This window comes from Astyanax mexicanus, chromosome 13 (genome assembly GCF_023375975.1).
Source record: "Astyanax mexicanus isolate ESR-SI-001 chromosome 13, AstMex3_surface, whole genome shotgun sequence".
NCBI classification, from domain to species: domain Eukaryota; kingdom Metazoa; phylum Chordata; class Actinopteri; order Characiformes; family Acestrorhamphidae; genus Astyanax; species Astyanax mexicanus.
In genome coordinates this window covers 44,508,596-44,528,594 of record NC_064420.1, presented here as the reverse complement: position 1 = coordinate 44,528,594, position 19,999 = coordinate 44,508,596, and the positions used below count along the sequence as shown (strand labels likewise).

At 37.2% G+C, this 19,999-nt stretch overlaps 2 protein-coding genes across 6 annotated transcripts; one reads left to right on the top strand and one right to left on the bottom strand.

Moving 5' to 3' along the window:
- Positions 1-1,344: 1,344 nt before the first annotated feature.
- armc1l (armadillo repeat containing 1, like) lies at positions 1,345-5,769 on the bottom strand. Of its 2 annotated transcripts, none has more exons than XM_007257839.4 (7): positions 5,655-5,769; positions 4,135-4,299; positions 3,597-3,688; positions 3,321-3,501; positions 3,031-3,147; positions 2,755-2,829; positions 1,345-2,089 (listed from the first exon to the last, which is right to left on the bottom strand). In XM_007257839.4, the coding sequence occupies exons 1-7, from the start codon at positions 5,721-5,723 to the stop codon at positions 1,898-1,900; spliced, it is 891 nt and encodes a 296-aa protein (XP_007257901.2). In that variant the 5' UTR covers positions 5,724-5,769; the 3' UTR covers positions 1,345-1,897. The 2 variants fall into 2 exon arrangements, with proteins under 2 accessions (XP_007257901.2, XP_015463506.2); XM_015608020.3 differs by having other exon boundaries at positions 4,135-4,302; positions 5,655-5,739.
- A 35-nt stretch (positions 5,770-5,804) lies between these two features.
- Positions 5,805-18,112, top strand: mtfr2 (mitochondrial fission regulator 2). 4 transcript variants are annotated; one of them, XM_049462922.1, is made up of 9 exons: positions 5,805-5,874; positions 6,189-6,441; positions 8,520-8,624; positions 9,662-9,786; positions 11,464-11,666; positions 11,895-12,195; positions 13,145-13,331; positions 14,610-14,694; positions 15,624-18,112. In XM_049462922.1, the coding sequence occupies exons 2-8, from the start codon at positions 6,358-6,360 to the stop codon at positions 14,655-14,657; spliced, it is 1,053 nt and encodes a 350-aa protein (XP_049318879.1). In that variant the 5' UTR covers positions 5,805-5,874; positions 6,189-6,357; the 3' UTR covers positions 14,658-14,694; positions 15,624-18,112. The 4 variants fall into 4 exon arrangements, with proteins under 4 accessions (XP_049318879.1, XP_022532565.2, XP_049318881.1 ...); XM_049462924.1 differs by lacking the exon at positions 5,805-5,874 and adding an exon at positions 5,892-5,979; XM_049462923.1 differs by lacking the exon at positions 5,805-5,874 and adding an exon at positions 5,956-6,046.
- The last annotated feature ends 1,887 nt before the right edge of the window (positions 18,113-19,999 follow it).

Genomic DNA, 19,999 nt, shown 5'->3' with positions numbered 1-19,999 from the left:
ATGGACTCTTGGGTTACCCATAGATATGTGAACTCCTCAACAGTCAATTTAATAATATGTCCATTTTTTGTGTACACTCCTTCTAATGAATGCATTCATTACTTGTCATGTAACTGTAGAAAAGTATGGCCAATAACATAGGACTGATGCACACAAGCACAAACAACCTCTAATACCATGTATGGGCTAGAGGGGTATAAAGTCCCCTTGCATTATACTGGTGAATTTACACTGCTCCGACGCGACAACGCACACGGTCGCACTACCCCCCTCCAACCGGTCGCATGTGGGCGTGACAAAGGCGTTCCCTGCGTCGTCCAATTGAATCGTTTTAATAAATGGGAAATGCTTTTTATATAAACTATTATTATTTCCAATAATTAATAAATATAAATGTGTCTTTATTGATATAAATGTTTGAATGAGCTTCATTACACTGTCTAGTGAGCAGTATATAAGCTGACAAAAGCAATTAAATTACATTTTAATATTTTAAAAACCCACCAGAGACTCCAACAATCACAGCAGCCTTTCTCCTCGCTGACAGAGTCCCTGTGAATCAGCAGGGATTTTATAAAGAACAGGGAAGCCTGAAACTTCTCTTCCAGGCTTCTCTGGACGCTTGAAAGCGGAACTAAAATGTTTTCATGCGCTGCGCTGAGGACGCGTTACAGGCCAACACCTGCTCTCTGATTGGATAGACGCATTGCGTCGGACGGACTCATTTGCATAAAGTTCAGCTCGGCTCAACTTTTCATCGCATCGCATCCCCTGCTCTCGAAGCGTCGGACCCATGATGCACCGCGCGACTGCGTCTGACGGAGGCAGCGCTTCCCATTGAAAATGAATGGGATCCGTCGCTGTGCGTTGTCGCGTCGGAGCAGTGTAAATTCACCGTAAATTCACCGTCAGTAACAGTGGAAGTGCTGTGGTGATCATCTAACATTTTAATCTCACTATTCACAGCAATGCTCTAAATCAAGAGAAATTGACTGAATCATTGACTGTTCATTTATAGTCAAGTTTACAGTTACTCCAACAACAGCAGTTGTTGGATCCAACACATGTTCATTTATAAGCAATGTGTAGTGTCTATATACCAAAATCAAAGTTTCAATAAAAAAGGATTTTAAATAGCTTCCATTCCATGTTATACATGACTACTAATACAGTCATATTTTCTCTGCCTGCCTTGTAAGCTTTTCATTACTAATTAGTTCAATGAGGCTAAACTAGCCAATGCTAATATGAGTGAAAAATTATTTACTTATTGTGTGCTGTTTTGTCTTCACAGGCTGGAAATAAAACAGTAATAAAAACATATTTTAAATAACAACCAAAATATTATTTTCATGTTCTTTATTACAAACATTTCTTTGAGACAGAATCAACTCTGCCACATAAAATAAATCAATATGACCATATGTACACAGCTGATCAAGTGAACAGGACAACAGAAACAGTCATATACACAAAGACAAACTTTAACACAACAGAAAGAAGAAAACTGGAACACTGAGATGTTAAACAAACAAAAGGTGTGAAAGAAGCATTTCCAAAGCCATGAAAGAAGTGTCTTAGTGGTGGACATTACAGTGCCACTTCATATTTACACTTTCCAAACAAAGTAGATCTGCTTGGCATTTGTGTTGCCATCAAAGTACTTCATAAATTACATTTCATTTGCTTGAGAGTCCTGGTGGATTTCTCATGCAGCAGGATTACCTGCTAATCATAAAATTAAGATAAATGTTGAAAAACATCAGCAAATGAAACTACCAACAGGCTCCTTTTTTGTTTTAACAGGTTTAACATTTGGCTTAGTTATCCAGCTTTAATAAACACCTCCCTGCTGTGGTTCAGATATTTACATATGACAACACCATCATCAACAGATTCACCAATAGAAGGTTTTAGTGAGAAAACTAGCAGCTGTGTTTAACCAGCTTCCACCTGACTCCTGTTTGGCTGCAGTGCGAGAGACAGCGCGGTCCAGCTCCTTTTCTGGACTTTCATCTTCAGGAAGATAATCTGGAATCTGGGAATTCTGCTCTACCTTCATGCCGGTAGTGCTGAGCGGGATGAAAACCTATAGATGAGGACAACAGAATAAACAATAAGGTCAGCAAAGGATTTAGTTAAAGACATAGGAAACAGAAACTTGATCTTATTTACAAGCTTTATCCTAAGAATTTCAGAACAAATCGGATTTTATCCAAGTGTTCATATTATATTTATTTTTCTGGACATCACAAATGTATCTGCATGAGTTACTGTGGTAAGGAATTCTTGCAAAATCAGATCTCATGTGGTTTCTGTATGTTCACACTATCAAAAACGAATCTAGATTTCCCAAAAATCAGATTTGTGCTGGATGCCTGAGCACAGTCAAATAAGTCTCATAATTGGACTCAGATAGCTCTGTTCTTTTAATGATGGACCCCACTGTCTTCATAAACTTAACAAATCACTAATAAGAAAAATCAACCTTAATAAAAAAAAAGCACATAAGTGGGTTTTTCTTTAAGAATGACAAGAGATTGATTACAAAAATAGTTTTACGCCTTGTTTTTTATTGCCGAAATGTTAGTATAAATACCTTGTGGTGCCTCTATATGAAAACTAACCCTTTTATCCATTTACTAGTTCTATTTTACCACTATTGCAGTTTTACCAGTTATCCCTTGTTTTGCACACTCAGACTATTATATTGGGGCATTCTAGACAATTTGACTATTATTTCTATCTACCTACCTCCTCTCCACTCTCATTCTTTACCACTTGCTGAGCTGAAAGCACTTTAGTGGAGGCAATGGCTGAGGCCAGACTCTGAAAAAGGGGAATAAAAGACATTTATTTTAGTATTTTTTCATTCACATCACTTTGTAGTGCAAACGGAAACAGTTGTAAATCTACAGCTCTATAATACTACAGCAAACTAATCAAAACTAAAATTAGTATAAGCCTTATTCAGATAAAAGTAAAAAGTAATGGTAAACTCTAGGGTAAAGCTGAACATATACACTGTACCTCAGTGGGCAGATCTGCACGCACACGCACTGTGCACCTCTTCAGTGCCATTTGGAATGTGAAGCTAATCACCCCTTTAACCTTCAAAAGAGCGTCCTCACACACCCCTCTCTGATCCTGTGAAAGCAAAACAAGAAAACCATTTCAAACCCACTCACCTTGTGAATAAAGTTAAAAGACAGCATAACATCTGTGTAACTACACAATAACTGAAATACACAATATTATATTTTTAAAAAGTTGTGCCAGTTTCAGATTATGTGGGAAAAAAATAAAATAAATACACCTACATTTCCATCCAAACCCTGTATGTGCAAAGTGACAGACTTGGCCTTTTTATTGGAGCTGTTGATGAAGAACTGATGTTTATTCTTCCTCCTTGGCTGCTCTGGAGTTCTGAAAGTATCCATGGCACTCAACACACCATGCACCTCTTTAGCGAGATCTGTTATGTCGCTAGTCATTGCCGTACTGAAACAAGAAAAAAAAAGAAAGGTGGAATATTGATCAGTTCACTTAAACAAAAAAGTGTACAGATTAAAGAGCTCTAGATCTGTGTGACTCACTTTTCGATGAGTGACTCTAGGGTTACCATCATGCCAAGCTCATTCTTCATGATGTTAATGTTTTGGGACGATTCTGCAAGGTACCTCAAGGTCTAAAAGGTTTAAAAGAATATGGTTAAATGAGATTGATGTTCCCACACAAATAGTGCTAAACTTATACCCTACTAAAGTGGCATGTAATCTCTGTGCTTTATTAAGTGAGTTGTTACTTAAATCACAAAAGAAATCACAGAATCCTCTGAATAAATTAGTTGTTTTCCTCAAACCCTCTACTTTGATCCATGTGTATTTTTTTCACCTTATCCCCGCAAACAAAATGATTAGGATAAACAGTTACTGACATACAGAGTTTGAACTGTGGGGTAACACTTGAAACATTACAGTGAAATGAATAGCAAATAAACACTATGCCTAGGAATCTACTGAGCAGATGATACCACAGAATACTGTCCAAAGCCAGACACACAGACTGCTTTCCATGCTGATGTCCATAAAGATATGGTGTCACAAATGGAGATAAACATAAAAATATATATACCTGCAGAGTGGCAAAAACTACTTGAGGATCTTTGTGGTCTAGAAACAGCACAAGGCCTGGTAAACAGCCCTGGTCCTGGACTATGGCCTCTCGATTCTGGGGCTCAGATGCCAGGTCCCGCAGCTGAGACACCACTGACAATGCATCCATCATCTTATTGGATATCTGCTGAAGACAGAAAAATGGTCAGGAACAGTGAGGATTAAGTTGAAAACAGATAGATGTTTCTTGATATGTAAAAGTATATTCAAAAGCCTAGTGTATTATACTCTGCGTAAGGGCTAGACTCAAAACATAATAAAACAAGATAAGATTAAAGGTGTACATGGTATTGGGAAACAAATCTTGTGGGTTAATTTATCATAAACACAAGATGATGTGATAAATTATTCCATATTAAGCTTATTCCAAACCCAGGAACAGCTTTATGTTTAATAAAAAGAGACTATAGTTTCTGTTTATTCAGACTGGATCTAGTGCTGTAAATTGACAAAAGAAAATAAATATTAGAGGAACTACTATTGTGTCCCATGACCTTTGCCATGTCACATAAAGGCTAAAGAATGCTGTGCTGATCCATGGGATATGTGTGGGGGGCCTCCTGCATTGAATGTGGATGTGATTTCTGCCAGAGATGCTTGTCTGGCTGTCCCCTTAAGTAAAAATTTTATAATCAATTTACACTTACATACTCTTAGAACTGGGCAATATAATCAATATTTTAACAATAAATTATCACTGCTTAAAAAACACTGACCCAACTGTACATTTCATTACAAAGAGTGTAAAAAAATCGAATTTACTTTGAATCATGTACAACAAATAAAAAATGATTTTTGCTATAACCAGTAAAAGAAAGTTGTACCCTTATGGCCCATATGGTGCTACAGTTAATTCACTATACATCAGGGTATTTTTTGTGGTATAGATATTCAAAATTATTGGCAATATTACTGCGTATGATACAATATGGCACACCCCTACTAACTAACTGACTGACTAACTAACTATCTGTCGCTAAAAAGAACAAAACAGTAAATAAAAGTGTTCCTCAAGATTATTATTTGCTTCATTCATTAGAACTAAACATCTTTAGCTAACGTTAACTAGGTTAGCCAACTTGGTGATGTCTCACAGATAATGTAATCCATAAGGTAAATGTGCACACATAAGCTAGTTAGCTAGCTAACCTGAAAAAAAGAAATATCCAACAACTTTCTATTCAGGCCCTGTGAATACACAACCGACACAGTAAGCTAACGTTAGTTTAGCATTACCACAGACACCAAACTAAGCTAAACTGAACGGATATTAGCCAGCATGCTAGCGAGTTAGCTAGCTAGCTTTAAGCACGGCTGAAGGTCTATCACGTTTTATGTTACCGTTACTCAAATTATTTTATTTTCTCAACTCCCAACCTGAGCGCTGGCCCACGGCCTTTTAATTCCGGGCTAAAACAAACCGTTTCGTGTCTCATTTTAACTCATTTTACTCTGTAATTCAATAAAATGGGTTCTTACCGCAGCTCCGTGAAAAGAGTCGCTGGACACACAAATACAAATTTCGCACTTGTTTCCGCACAACACCATTGGTCGAAAATCGGTGCCGACAAAATTAGACTCTGCGGTTTGATTGGCTGGAGGCGGCACTTCGGCTTTGAGCCGTCCAATCAGAAGCAGCCTTGCTCATACAGCGTTATTTGATTTCATATGAACGGCAAGCGTGAGGAAGTTTAGGAAGGTAGCGTTAAATGTTCTATATTTGTAATGTATTTAATGCATGTTTGAGTTAATTCAAATTGTTTTAATGCAGCGGTTCGCGGGTAGGAGTGTGTGGGACTCTGTGGTAAATCTGTACTGTCTTTTTTTAGCTTGTAAGCAGGAGTTAATCAGCCGGATCCGCTGTAACCTAGGTTAGCTAGCTAGCACTAATAATGATAATAATAATAATTATAATAATGGGAATTGGGCTTTTCTGGTGTATATTGTGTATTATTAATGGTATATATAGTTTATTTATATGTTAATGTGTATCGGTGGTGTGTTTGGTTGCAGATCTGAGTTTGATGCGGGTTATTTGATCAGATCACGTGTAAAAGCTGCTGCTGCTGCAGCTGCAGTGAAACAGTGTCCCTGTGCTGAAGCTGATCATCATCCAGCAGCCAACGCTGCAGAAATCCTGCTGACTCTTTTATCGCCTCGTTTGGGGGGATAAAAACGTTAGATGTTGGTACAGATGTCTCTGCTGGAAGACATCGTTGATTTGCTGAGATATGTCTTTGAATATTTTGGAGTGCCCACTGATATGGTAAGTAAATTTATATTGGGTATTGGTATAGTATTTTTAATAAAATGTATTTATATTATAATTTTATACGACAGTTTTAAATAGCCTTAGTTGGTAAATAGGGTAGCATTCTGATTGAATTTTTACTTTTTGCAGTATATTCAAATTCTAGTATACACAGCTTTTTCCCACCACAGGAACACATATATGTTAAATGCCAAGAGAGAATAGTTTCTGTTTATTCAGACTGAATCTAGTGCTGTTAATTGACAAAAAAAAAAAAAAGAAATAGGAGAGGAACTACTATTAATGATGAGTTTCTTTGATTTGACCAAATTGAAAACCTCAAGATGGAAGATGGGTCATCACAAGCCATCAAACCAAGCTGAACTGCCTAAATTTTTGCACCAGGAGCGACATAAAGTTATCCAAAAGCAGTGTGTAAGACTGGTGGAGGAGAACATGACAAGATGCATGAAAACTGCGATTAAAAACCAGGGTTATTCCACCAAATGTTAATTTTGGGACTCTTAAAACTTTATGAATATGAACTTGTTTTCTTTGCATTATTTGAGGTCTGAAAGTGCTGCATCTTTTTTGTTATTTCAGCCATTTCTCATTTTCTGCAAATAAATGCTCTAAATGACAATGTTTTTATTTGGAATTTAGGAGAAATGTTGTCCGCAGTTTATAAAATAAAACAACAATGTTCATTTTACTCATTTATATACCTATAAATAGCAAAACCAGAGAAACTGATTCAGAAACTGAAGTGGTCTCTTAATTTTTTCCAGAGAAAAAAAGTGTCAGTGTCCTAAAGATAATCGTTTTTTACTGACCAAGGCATTTGTTTGCATACAAACAACATTACCAAAACCCTAAGGGTACCATGTCCAAGTGTTCTGATAAAGATCTTTTAAATGACTGAGTTCTAATCTCTTGAGTTGGAGTGCCATTTGTGATTCAGGACTGACCTGATCTTATTATTCCACATCAGTACCCAATGTCTCTAGCACTATTTGTGGCTGAATGTAATTAAATGTTCCTATAAATACCCTTGATCTTAGAAGAAATGCTGCATGAGCAGGTGTCTACACTATGTGTATTTTAAGCAAGGCGCTCTGCTCAAAACAGTTCTATTTTAGTCATTCACTTTAAACACCTAATTCCCTTTTTGGCTTTGATTTCTGATCCTGAACTGCTTTTGTGTTGCTCACACCTCAAGCTTCAGAGCTTTATTGTTCTATTTTCAGTCAAAAGGCTCCAAAAAAGAGATGTTTAGAGTCATACAGTCTTCAGTACCTGTGCTTATAGATGCTGGATGATGTACTAAGAAGTTATACTGCTGGTCTATGTGGATCTAGTGCTCTGGCTATGCACAAAGTGAAAAATGTAATGTGAACAATGTATTGTGATTACATATTTTTTTTAAACATATGTTTCTTACTGACTTATCACAGGAAGCATTTTGTAAATTGCCAATTGTTCAGTAGTTTGTATGTACAGACATCTGTTGTGGGTGTTCTCAGCTGATTTTCTGTTGATTTTATATTGTTCATATTGATAGCAACCAAAATAAAATAAAAGTTTTTTGATGTAAAGTTTGGCCATAATGTCCAGTCCTTGGCCACCAAGGTATCTTACTTGATAGACTGGTACCAATATATATTTTTTCATATGCCAGTTTAAGTTGTGTGTCATGTAAACACCTACATTGTAAGCTAAAGTTGTTTTTGGTGTCTCTCTTAGCTTGTTCTAAAAAAAAAAAGCTAATTTTCTTTGGAGCATGGTAAATACACAGACTTGTGTATTTTAAATTTTAAGCATTTTAAGTACTTCTTCTGTAGGAGAAGTACACAGTTCTGGTGAGGCAGGTATCCAGTAACTCCTAGAAAGTATTTGCATAAATTTCCTCATAATCCCACAGTTCTGCCACATTAAATGTAAAAAAAAGCTTTTTTAATATTAATCAGAATTGACAGATTCTTAAAATTAGCAGACTTCTGTAATTCCCTTTCATATGTGCAGTATTTTGTTTCTGATGTTCTGTGATACAGTCTGAAATCTAATCCATCCGAATGTACTCCTGTCCCCCGCAGCTGACTCCAGTCTGGGAGACAACTTTGTGTGGACAGTATCGCAGCATCGTCCGCATGATTGGGACAAACCTACCTCTGGCTCCCTACCCACGGGTGCATTTTCAGGTACTGTAAAAGACAAATTGACCTAATCTACATACTGTGTATAATGTTTATCTCTCATCTAAAATCATGACCTCAGTTATACTCATGTCAGTAAATGCAATCAAATCCTCACAGCAATGCTCCACAATTTAGTAGAAAGTTTTCCCTGGACAGTAGAGACAGTTTCCCTCATAACAGCAGGATAAACTCATTTTAATACCCTTGATTTCAGAAGAAATAATGAATGAACTGGTGTCCTAATACTTTTGTCTATATAGTGTATCTTATTGTTGTTATACACAAAAACTCTTAATCTGGCATTTATTATTAATAGTATGTAAGAGTTTCATGCAGAGTGGGACAATAGAAATACTCAAGAATGACCTGATGTTGAACATTTTACATTGACGTCCGTTGAAGGCTCTGAAAGTTTTCTTCTTCTGAAAGGTTATTAGGAATGCATGCAAAGTATTTGTGTGGCAGTGATAATAAAGTACACGAACTAAAATGAATACCTATATGTTACAGAATATTGTTTAACTAATTTTTGACCATTTCTATGAATTGTCATGCTAATTCTTGGACATGAGCCGGTTGGGGCATCAATATTTTATTTACTTTATTCATTAATAAAAATGATATTTGGCAAAATACAATTAACTGTTTTAGCTCTTTAAAGTTTTAGTTTACAATGACCTAGGAATCCTAGTTTTGTGTCCTCAGTTTTGCAAGTTTTCACTTTGACATAATGTGAATCTTCCAATTGTTCTTTATATTATTAAAAAAATTCACAATATATGAACCAATAGAAATGTTCTAAAATGCAAAAAATAAAACCATTTTAAGTTGTCTTCCATTGAAAATTTGAGAAATGCTTTTTCCCCCCTTCATTTTAATTTTTATTTAAGTGTACTGAAGTGTTTTGAGAATTCTTCCTCCAGTAGGAATGAAATATTAATATTTATTTACCAGGAAACACTAAGAGCCGCCTCTCATTGTACTGTATTGATTTGCATTCAGTTTAAATGTGTCTTTAATGAGTTTCTGTCTCTGTGTAGATTCCTCTGCAGACGTTCAGGAGACATGGCCACATTAATGTTTCAGTGGATGCTCCTGGAATTCCATCCCTGGCAGATGTGTTATATGTTGCAGAGGATGAAGGAGACAGCTACACTAAGTTCAGGTATTCGGGGGGGAAAGAAACCTAAACCATATCAGAATCTGGTTCTTTTAGCAGATATCTCCAGTGGGTCTTCTAAATGAGGATTCCACATTTTTCTGCTCTAATTTCTGTGTGGGAGAAATTCTGTGTGAATGGTAGTGATGGGAACCAGTCATATCTGCATTGGTTGAATCCTAACCAATATATTATGAAGCAAAATAATAATAACAATAATACTGTGGTATTGTAATAGAATGACATCCCTCCAACAGGTCAGCTGGTAAAATATCTTCCTAGATATTTTACCATCAGCTGTGTGTTATCCTTAAAAAATACTTTATAGCAGGGGTGTCCAAACTTCTTTTTGTTCGGGGCCAGAAGGAGAAATATATTTGAAGTCCTGGGCCAAAGACTCTGTAATAAAACAAATAATGAAATATACCACTTTAAATAATACTTCTTTATCTTTGACAGTGTTGTGTAAACTAATATTTTTCAAATTGATGTTTCATTTCAGGATGTCTATTAATATTAAACTCCTTAATTACAACTTATAGACTCATTTTTCTGTGCTAGAAACGCGCACTCTCTCCGCTTTTAGACTCTTTGGCCCATTTTTCTGTGCTAAAACTTCACTCTCGCCGCTTTTAGACTCTTTGGCCCGTTTCTGACACCTAGCGTTCAAACTTTGAATCTCACATTATAAAATCCTGCTTAACAGCGGGCCAACTTTCATTCTATATCTAAAATACCTCGCGGGCCGCTCCAAAAAAGGAAATGGGCCGCAAATGGCCCGCGGGCCGTAGTTTGGACACCCCTGATTTATAGTGTTTTCGAAACCACAGCAACTTAGCCACAAAGTTTTCATCACATAAAGTTTACAGAGCAGGGTGTAGCGCAGAACAGCATATAATGCCCTGCTGATCAATAACTTGGGGGTTCCACACCTGCTGTTATATCTGCAAAGGGGGACCGTCTCCACACTAATAACTATGGGTTAAAATGGGTTAGAATGGGACTTTATAAGGTGTCCTAAATACTGTTGTCCATGTAGTGCAGGGGTCGGCAATAGGCCAGAAACATCTGGCCCGTGAGGTTGTTTAAACTATAAAGAACGTTGGTTGAAAAAAAAATAAAATAAAATGCTTCTCCGGCAAACTTTTGTTTACATTCCTCCCCTGTCTTTCTGGTGTGCTGGGCGTGACTTTAGTTTCCGCCCATTCTTGGGTTCCCTATCTCCTTATAAGGGCGTTATTTCCCGGCCATGTCCCAATTCACTAGCTGGGGCAGCGGTGGTGTATTGGACTGCAACCCTGACGACACAGGTTTTTTATTTTTTTCCTTTCTTCTTGGGTTTACCTGCTTTGAGATCAACTGTTCTGTAATTGGGTTCAACCACCCTCTGGGCTGGAGAGCTACTAGTCTGTAGCACTCCATCCCATTACACTTCACTTTCCAAAACAGATTTTTCATTTGTATTCCGCGACGCAATGGCTTGGAACATATCTGACCAGCAGCTAAACTTAATTGCTGACCCCTGATGTTGTGTATTATATGCACACCCATACATATAACTTGAAGGCATCTGTACTATCTGTATACTTGCATCATAACTATAAATCATATATTCTTTCATTACTCGACACCAGCCCCAACAAATCACCAACCAGCAACTTTTTGTTGGTTTGTTTTCTGCAGGAGTGCTGTCCCACTGAGTAAATACGAATGGCCTCAGAGGATGGAACGACCAGCTGAAGCAGCCCAGAGCCTCCCTAACGCATCCCTACGCAGAGCACCTGCACAGAGTGCACAGCCTGAGGCCCTGCAGAAGATTTCAGCACTGGAGGCGGAGCTTAATAAACTCCGAGCTCAGATAGCAATGATAGTCGCTGTTCCAACAGGTAACAATCCCCATCACAAATCAAGAAAAAGAAGTTTTCTGTTTTTAATCTTTCCTGGAGTAAATCTGTAACTGAATCATAAAAATTAATATATTTTTTTAATTGTTGCATGAAACTCTTTAATAATATACAGATTACATTTAGAACTACACTGAATACACATGTTTTACTGAAACAAAATTATTAATTAATTAATTAATTAATTGTATATGTGTTTAATATTTTCAGCTGACAGTATTCTCCTGAGTGCTCCAGCCACACCCTGTTCCACTCCTTTACCAGCTCCTGTCCTTACCTCCACACCTCTTTGCGCTCCTCCTCCTCCGCCACCACCACCGCCACCTCCTCCACCTCCTCCTCCCGGTGTGGCTAGCTCTCCACATGTTTCAGTGTCTGAGGTGATCAGACAGAGGCAGGCAGCCAAGAAAGACAAAGCTGGACCTTCAGAGTGCACGACATCGTCCTCTGTACCGTCCATGCTGGACGTTTTGAAGGACATCAATAAGGTCAAGCTTCGTTCTGTGGAGAGGTATGCCTGTATTCACAACTCGTACATTTTATTTCAGTTTTGTGTTTAAATTAATCTGTTGTTTAGAGCCAGGTCTGGTTCAGATGCTTTGTTTTTTAACCACTGTGTTATAGTGCCCTCTGGTGTCCCCTTGGTGCAGTAAATCAAATAAAATGTATAACACATCTGATATTTAGTTTAAGGTTTATTAACAATTGCCAGATGTACCAGGTGCTTTTAAAGGCCATCATTAAGCTTATGGCAAAATTCTAGATATTCTGCAGAATTATAAGAATTTCTTTCAATTTATTGTTTTTCTGGAACAGATGTGACTTGTTTATTTTCAATATGATTTAAAACAGGGCATTGGGAAGGCTATTTCTTATTTTTGTATTCTGTATTCATTGTACAACCCACTTTAATGTGTGCTTGGTGTCATTTTTGTCTTTGAACACTTTCACCTGTGTGCACGTTTCAATCATCTAATGGTTTGAAATAATAATAAAATGGTCTAAGATGATCCTTCAAAATTCCACCAGTTTGTGCTATGCATCAGTTCCACTGGCAGCAATTCAGCCACAGAGCATTATGCTCCCACCACCATGTTTAACACTTCTTGGGGTAGATTGTCTTTATCTATTATTTATCTCCAAACATAACTCACTGTGGTCAACGAGTCAATTTGTGTCTTATCTGCAAATACATGGCTTTTAACAAATCAGCTCATTAAGAAGCCCTTTCAGAATAGGTGTGGTGAACCTGTCAATCCTCTACAGTGTGCTTCATCAATTTCTGTGTTGATGTTGAGGCTTAAAAGTGTTAATTTTGGAGATGATACTTTTTTTTAAATTTGATGATAACCCCTCACTGATGTCAGAAACTGATAAGGCAGAACGAACCTAATAATGAATGTGATAATTATGTGTCCGAGTCCTCCTCTAACCTCCTTGTGATCTGTGTGTGTTGGCAGATCTCCTGGTGGGACCCCGGTGAGGAAGAGAAGGAGTAAGGGGGGTCCTGCATCTTTATCAGACCCTGCAGCGCTCATTGCTGAAGCTCTGAAGAGGAAATTTGCACACAAGCAGCGTGAAAACTCCTTTGATAAGGAGAATCACTCGGCTGAGCTGTCGCCTTTCAGCAGCCCGGACACACCCAGAGTAAGTCTTTTTTTTTTTTTTCTCTCTTATCTCCTCCATAGTTTTTTTTACAGTTTATTCCCCTCTGTAATGAGAAAATGCAGAAATGCAAGACTGTTTTAAAGCTTAGACAGGAAAAAAAGGTTTTACATTATTTATCTTTGAATTATTGCACCTGCTAGTTATTTTATTATGTAGTATAAAATAACTATTGGACTTTGTTGTCAAATGTAGCTTAAGTATTTAAATACAATCAATGTGACATTGCACATCAGTTGTTTGAAGACTGCCCGGTTGATTAAACAAGTGGATTCAGATTTGTTGCTGGTTGTTTTGAATAAAGCACAGCAGTAAAACCAGCCCAAAATAACCAGGATTGACACCCCTTATCTGGATCATTTTGACAGGACTAAGTGGGGCACATAGGGGCAATTCTCACCCTGTAAAGTATTTCATTGGCCTTTCAGTCTCTTTAGTGCTTTCCCTTTCAGGTAGTGAAGGGGGCATCCCCTCAAAGACCACATCATTGTACTGAGAGGGGTTTCAGTTTGTGTTTGTGGGGAGTGTTGGTCTTGTTTATTGTGTTTGTCTTGCCAAGAACGTCAGCATATCCAATTGTTTTAGCTTACAACATAAAAGCAAGTTTCCTTGTTATTCAGGACATGTACTTTGTGTACTGTAATGATGCCATTCTCATACAATGTTTTAAACTACTATATATTACGTAGACCTGTTTAAATGATGAGCATGTGTTCAACAATTACTCACATTCTCATAATTAATAATCTTAGCCATGGCCATAACCCTCCATTATCTAAAAAGCACTATATAAATACACTTAAATTGAACTGAATCGATTAGCCATCTTTTATTGTATTTTTTTTTGTATAAAATAAATAAAATATATTTTTTTGGATGACTAAGAAGATTAAAAATTGGATGACTAAAGTTGTACCACAAGGAGGAGCTGTTTTTCTATTGTTTGTTGGAGACTCATATGCTGGCATGTTGATGAGAGGATGGCATGTTGATTGTTGATGTAATATAAATGTGTTTATTTTAAGGCTGTCAACTTTAAAGTGTTAACGCACAAAATTAATGTGGAATCAGTATAGAGTTATTATTTTTTTTAAGTTTGATCCCAACTTCCACCGTAATCTGCCCCATCCCCACCCAGCGTGTGAATTAGTTTTTCTGTGTAATTGACTGAAAAGCTCCAATACGGACAACACAATGACTGTGGGTCATCTCCTGGTGTGTATTGTCCAGTTTTAACGCTCTGCTCCGGTATCTGTTCAGACTTTCAGCTCCAACCCAGATAGAATCTTTGGGGCAGGTGAAACATGAAGCACATGGAGCAGATAGGACACTCAGACTTGATCTGGTGATATTCCACTTACTGATTTCTTAGTTCATTTATGAAGTAATGCAGCACCAAAACACATTTATAGCGTTATTTACAAAAATAAAATAAATAAAAGTAAGGAGCTCGGTCCAGCGGTCTCCGTGGTGCAGCACAACACACACTTTGGTTCACTATGCTCTCAGCATAGCTACACATGTTTCTTAGCACTTAGCATAAGAGGCTCTTAAAGAGACAGTGTACACATTACTGAATACTGGCCATTACTTGTTTCCCCCCGGCCATATAAATGGTCATCCCCCAACACTTTCTAAGATTTTTATACTCGGCAAATTAAGTTCTAATACAGAAATCCTTACAACCAAGCTGAGATGTTTAAAATAAAGTAAAAAAAATAAAGTTTCCTCTATCCAATTCATTACATTACAATACATTTTGCAGACGCTTTTGTCCAAAGCGACTTACAATAGTAAAGTACAAAAGTAATAGAAGTTAAAGGTAAAAACATCTTTAGACAGGGCCTAAAGGAGGTTAAATGGAAATAATAGGATAGAGGAGTGAAGGAGGGGAAGAAGGAAATGAGGTTAGAAGTAGTTAGTGTGTTAGAGGTGTTAAGAGAGAAGGTGCTCTTTGAAGAGCTCTGTCTTCAGGGATTCATCGTACATTCTTTATTCCAACACCCCAATTTATATTTATCTCCCCTCAAGCATAGAAGTATATATTAGTATTTTATTTGAAACTACTAATATAAATATAATTACATTTTACATTTCTTACATTAATTCTTTAATTTACGTTTAAATATACACTATAAAAACTTGCGTCTTTTGAAGAACAAGTGCGATAAATTGCAGTTAATCACAGAATATTGTCGTGATTAATCTAATTAACTGTATTAATCGATTGACACCACTAAGTATATTTATTCCTATATTGTGTTCATTTTGCAGGTTTCACATCCCATAAGACGCGGTCAGGGGCGAATTCACCTGTGACCCTCAACCCACAGTTCAGGCAGGAAGTCTGTGACGGAGATGAGTCTACTGATTCGCCTTTGAAGATGTTCTCGCTCTCGCTTTCTTTCAGGTTCCTCTCGGTCTTACAGTACTTTTTCTCTCTGTGAACAGACAGAGGAGTGATTTTTATATCCGGCTTTTAAGATTTCAGCTTTGGATCAGTTTGTTTTTTTGTACAGTAATGCAGTTCTTACACTGGCAGTCTTGTTGTTCAGTCCGTTGGGAGGGAATGTTTAATGTTAATGTGAAAGGCGATGAAAGAATGATAATGTGTGTGTTTGTGTATATATGAACTAATGCTGCGCTTATCACGAAGCAATACACTCGGATGGACCTCTGGTACGCAATGTCTTTGATCTTTTGTCCTTTTTTTGTCCTTTTTTATGTCTCTTTTTTGTGTATAAACGCATTTGCACTGCTATGTTTTTTTAATTCTGTCATGAAGCCAATCACAGAAACGCTCCATGTTTGATATGTACATATTCATGTAACTCATTCACGAATGCATGATTTATTAAACAGCTTTTAAAGCAGTGGTTCAGTCAAAGAAACAAATGTATAAAATGTTTACCTTAAAGAAAATGTTTATTCAAGCTGTGAGGATAATGTAGCTAATGACTAATGGAAATGGGCATATGTAGAATAGTTTAAATGCAGCGTAATACCAGACTTTTTCTTTTGTTGTTTTGCTCCCCCTACATTCAGGAATCAGAATTCTTTAATTTGATGAATTTCTGTCTTTCTGCTGGATACAAAATTTCACTGAATGCGACAGAAGCATGTAGGCTGTGGTAGTAGGGTAATATTACAGGATTTTATGCAAATATGACTCAGGTTACACAGCAGCATAGCGCAGTTCTCACAAGCTTTCTTCTGCCCAGAGCTTTACCAGAGATACATAGTGCAGCATAGTGTAGCAGCACACTGAGCTCAGAGCAAAATTCTTCCTATTATAGCCTCACAATATAGCATCACAATGATTTTAAAGCTGTTATTTTTAAGGTAGTTTTTTTAACAGTAGTTGCTTTAACGCTTTAAAACGCAACTTGAAGCACATGTCTAATAGCTTAGGCATGCAATTTGATCCATGCAAACTAGTCACTGTAAAATTCCATTATTTATAAGCATTGCAGTCCCACAGCAAAACTGAAGAACCACACATCGGACACCAAAAATGTCTTAGTTAATTAAATACATTACGACAGGGATGGTAATGCTGGTTCTGCACAGCCAGATACCTACAGTTTAGTGATCTTTTAGAAGCTAATTATCAGGTTTAGGAAATTTGCCATAACAGGGGAAATGCTGCACCCTGCAGTTCCACTCCCCTGATTTAGGATGTCGGACAGTGTATGTTTTTTAATGATTGGCTATTAAACGGCTGGTGTGTGTGTCTGTGTGTGAAGGGCTGTCTTATAAATTCTATCATCTAATTATCGTACATTATATGAATCTATCCTTTGACTTCACTTGAATATTGATACTGAGTTTAAAAAGCAGTGATTTATTTATGTATGTATGTATATTGTGTTTATATTAGTTTTATATTCCAATTCCAATATTCCTATCACCCAATATTCTTGATAATTAAATGTTCAGTGCTCTTTAATGTATAAATGCAACATTAGGCTATAGTATTCAATATTAGCATTGTAACAGATGCGTAACCACATTGTCCACAGAATCTCAGTCTGTCACAGTAATTAAGTTATTGACTGATCTTGGCATGACCTTTGACCTCAATATTGCCCATTGTGTTTACGTTGAAAAAGAGGCCTTTAACATTATAGTGAGTCGATGTGTCAACTTGGTTTAAAAACCGTGTTTTTATTTTATTTCAGTTTTTTATATATATATATATATATATATATATAGGATATTTAATGATTTTTAATGTTCCAATTCCAATATATTATCAATATATCAAAATTGTCTCAACATTACAGTAAGATTAAAATGTCAATTGCAATTCTGTCTGGGACAATATATTGCCAAAAAAAAGGATTGTGTGACATGCCTGTGTGTGTGTGTGTGTGTGTGTATGTATGTATGATGTATGTATGTATGTTAAATGTGGAGGCACTGATTTGATGTGACTGTTCTCAGCAAATTGTGTAGCAAAACAAGTCAGGAAAACCGTTCCTGCTGTCTCAATCCATCCATTCCATCATCTGTCCGTCTATCCTGTGCTTTGCTTTAGCTTTGATGTGGAGACGTTTAAAACTATTTTTTTTTATTAACACAGGATAAACATTGCATTTTCTTCCTTATAATTAACTAACCTCAATGCATCTTAAGTCTGCTCATCACTTCAGCATGTGTTTCCAATAAAAAATGGGCTAATCTGTACTAGCAATGCAACAGACAGCTGAATGATCACATGTCTACAGGACAATAAATAAATTAAACTTTACTTTTAAACAGCTGACTGTGGGGATGCCTTTTTTCACATTGTTGTTTGCAGGATGATACTGTAAATGGTTGTGTGGATGTGGAGTGATTTCATACCTCCTAAAGTGTTTTAAAACGTAGTATTTATTGATAGTTAGCCTGTTAGTTGTTAATGATTTATATGTAGCATGTGAATGCAATGCTAAAGCTATGATAAAGTGTTTAGTCATTACCCTTCCGTCAGATTAGGGTTTAGATTACAAACCTGTAATGTAATGTACCAGGAATACATTACACTACATTGCATTACTTTTGGCAGACACTTTTGTCCAAAGTGACTTATAAATATGATGTACATTTAGTCAAATGAGGCCAAATGGAAATAATGTGATAGAGGAGGAAAGGAGGGGAAGAAGGAAATTAGGTTAGAGGTGTTAGGAGAGTAAGTGCTCTTTGAAGAGCTCTGTCTTCAGGAGTTTATTAAAGATAGCAAGAGATTCTCCTGATCTGGTAGTGGAAGGTAGTTAGTTAGAGGTGTTAGGAGAGTAAGTGCTCTTTGAAGAGCTCTGTCTTCAGGAGTTTATTAAAGATAGCGAGAGATTCTCCTGATCTGGTAGTAGAAGGTAGTTAGTGTGTTAGAGGTGTTAGGAGAGTAAGTGCTCTTTGAAGAGCTCTGTCTTCAGGAGTTTATTAAAGATAGCAAGAGATTCTCCTGATCTGGTAGTAGAAGGTAGTTAGTTAGAGGTGTTAGGAGAGTAGGTGCTCTTTGAAGAGCTCTGTCTTCAGGAGTTTATTAAAGATAGTGAGAGATTCTCCTGATCTGGTAGTGGAAGGTAGTTAGTTAGAGGTGTTAGGAGAGTAGGTGCTCTTTGAAGAGCTCTGTCTTCAGGAGTTTATTAAAGATAGCGAGAGATTCTCCTGATCTGGTAGTGGAAGGTAGTTTGTTCCACCATTGGGGAACTCTGTATGAGAACAGTCTGGATTGCTTTGTGTGAAGGTTTGGTAAAGCTAGGCGACGTTCACTGGAGGAGCGCAGCGGCCGGGAGAAAACGTAAGCCTTTAGGAGTGAGTGCAGTACATCGTAGATGATCGTGACTGTTGGAATCTGGCTAGAATTGTCCATGCCAAAATACAAGCTACTCTGGCAGAAATCACATTTACATTCAATGCAGTAGACACAACACTAGTTCCATGTCCCATGACATTTGGCATGTCAGTGTGTTTAGCTTATGATTGATTAGCACATGCCAGTTGTGGAGGGTCACCCCTATCTTGGACTGTAATTAACTAAACATGGCTTTAGGCCATGTACTAATTTGGTTATAGTTTATACTGACCCAAGGCCCCTGCAAGTCCTTTCTTGGCTCCGCCCCCTTTACTTGATTGACTCATTTACAAGGTGCAGGATTTGTATTGGTTTATGTTTCTCCTTGGTTTCCTCTTGAGTATTGGTAAGTACTCTGTGATACAATATGTATAACGATACAGGGGTTACAATTCAATATATTGAAAGACCAATTACTATGATTGTTTGAATCAAAAGCCACATCAGGACGGAATTAGTTTCTCAGGGGGTCCTGGGGCAATTTTTTCTTTTATGGCGGGTCCTCTGTGATTTTATTCCTGTCCGGAACGACCGTATATATGTCCTCTGAGAAAATTACAGGCTGAATTATCTACTGTTTTTTGCTGAACTTCGTGGTCCTCTGGTAATTTTAGTCCCATCCGGATCCACATCTCTGAGTTTCGTCTCCTTGCGCTTAATAAAACAGCTATTTGTCAACTGCTACACACCGTAATTACACTTTGGAAGTGCGTTTCCATGGAGATCCATGTAAACACAACAGTGAGTGGAAATGGAGGACCTACTGAATGTGATGTCACGTGACTGAGAAAACCAAAACAAAAAAAAACTCACT

Coding starts and splice junctions, on each gene's coding strand:
- armc1l (XM_015608020.3), bottom strand. CDS start 5,723: ATGGTGTTGTGCGGAAACAAGTGCGAAATTTGTATTTGTGTGTCCAGC. Junction 3,148..3,320: donor TACAGGGTTTGGATGGAAAT/GTAGGTGTATTT, acceptor TTGCTTTCACAG/GATCAGAGAGGGGTGTGTGA. Junction 2,090..2,754: donor AGAATGAGAGTGGAGAGGAG/GTAGGTAGATAG, acceptor CCTCATCTATAG/GTTTTCATCCCGCTCAGCAC.
- mtfr2 (XM_049462922.1), top strand. CDS start 6,358: ATGTTGGTACAGATGTCTCTGCTGGAAGACATCGTTGATTTGCTGAGA. Junction 8,625..9,661: donor ACCCACGGGTGCATTTTCAG/GTACTGTAAAAG, acceptor GTCTCTGTGTAG/ATTCCTCTGCAGACGTTCAG. Junction 12,196..13,144: donor AAGCTTCGTTCTGTGGAGAG/GTATGCCTGTAT, acceptor GTGTGTTGGCAG/ATCTCCTGGTGGGACCCCGG.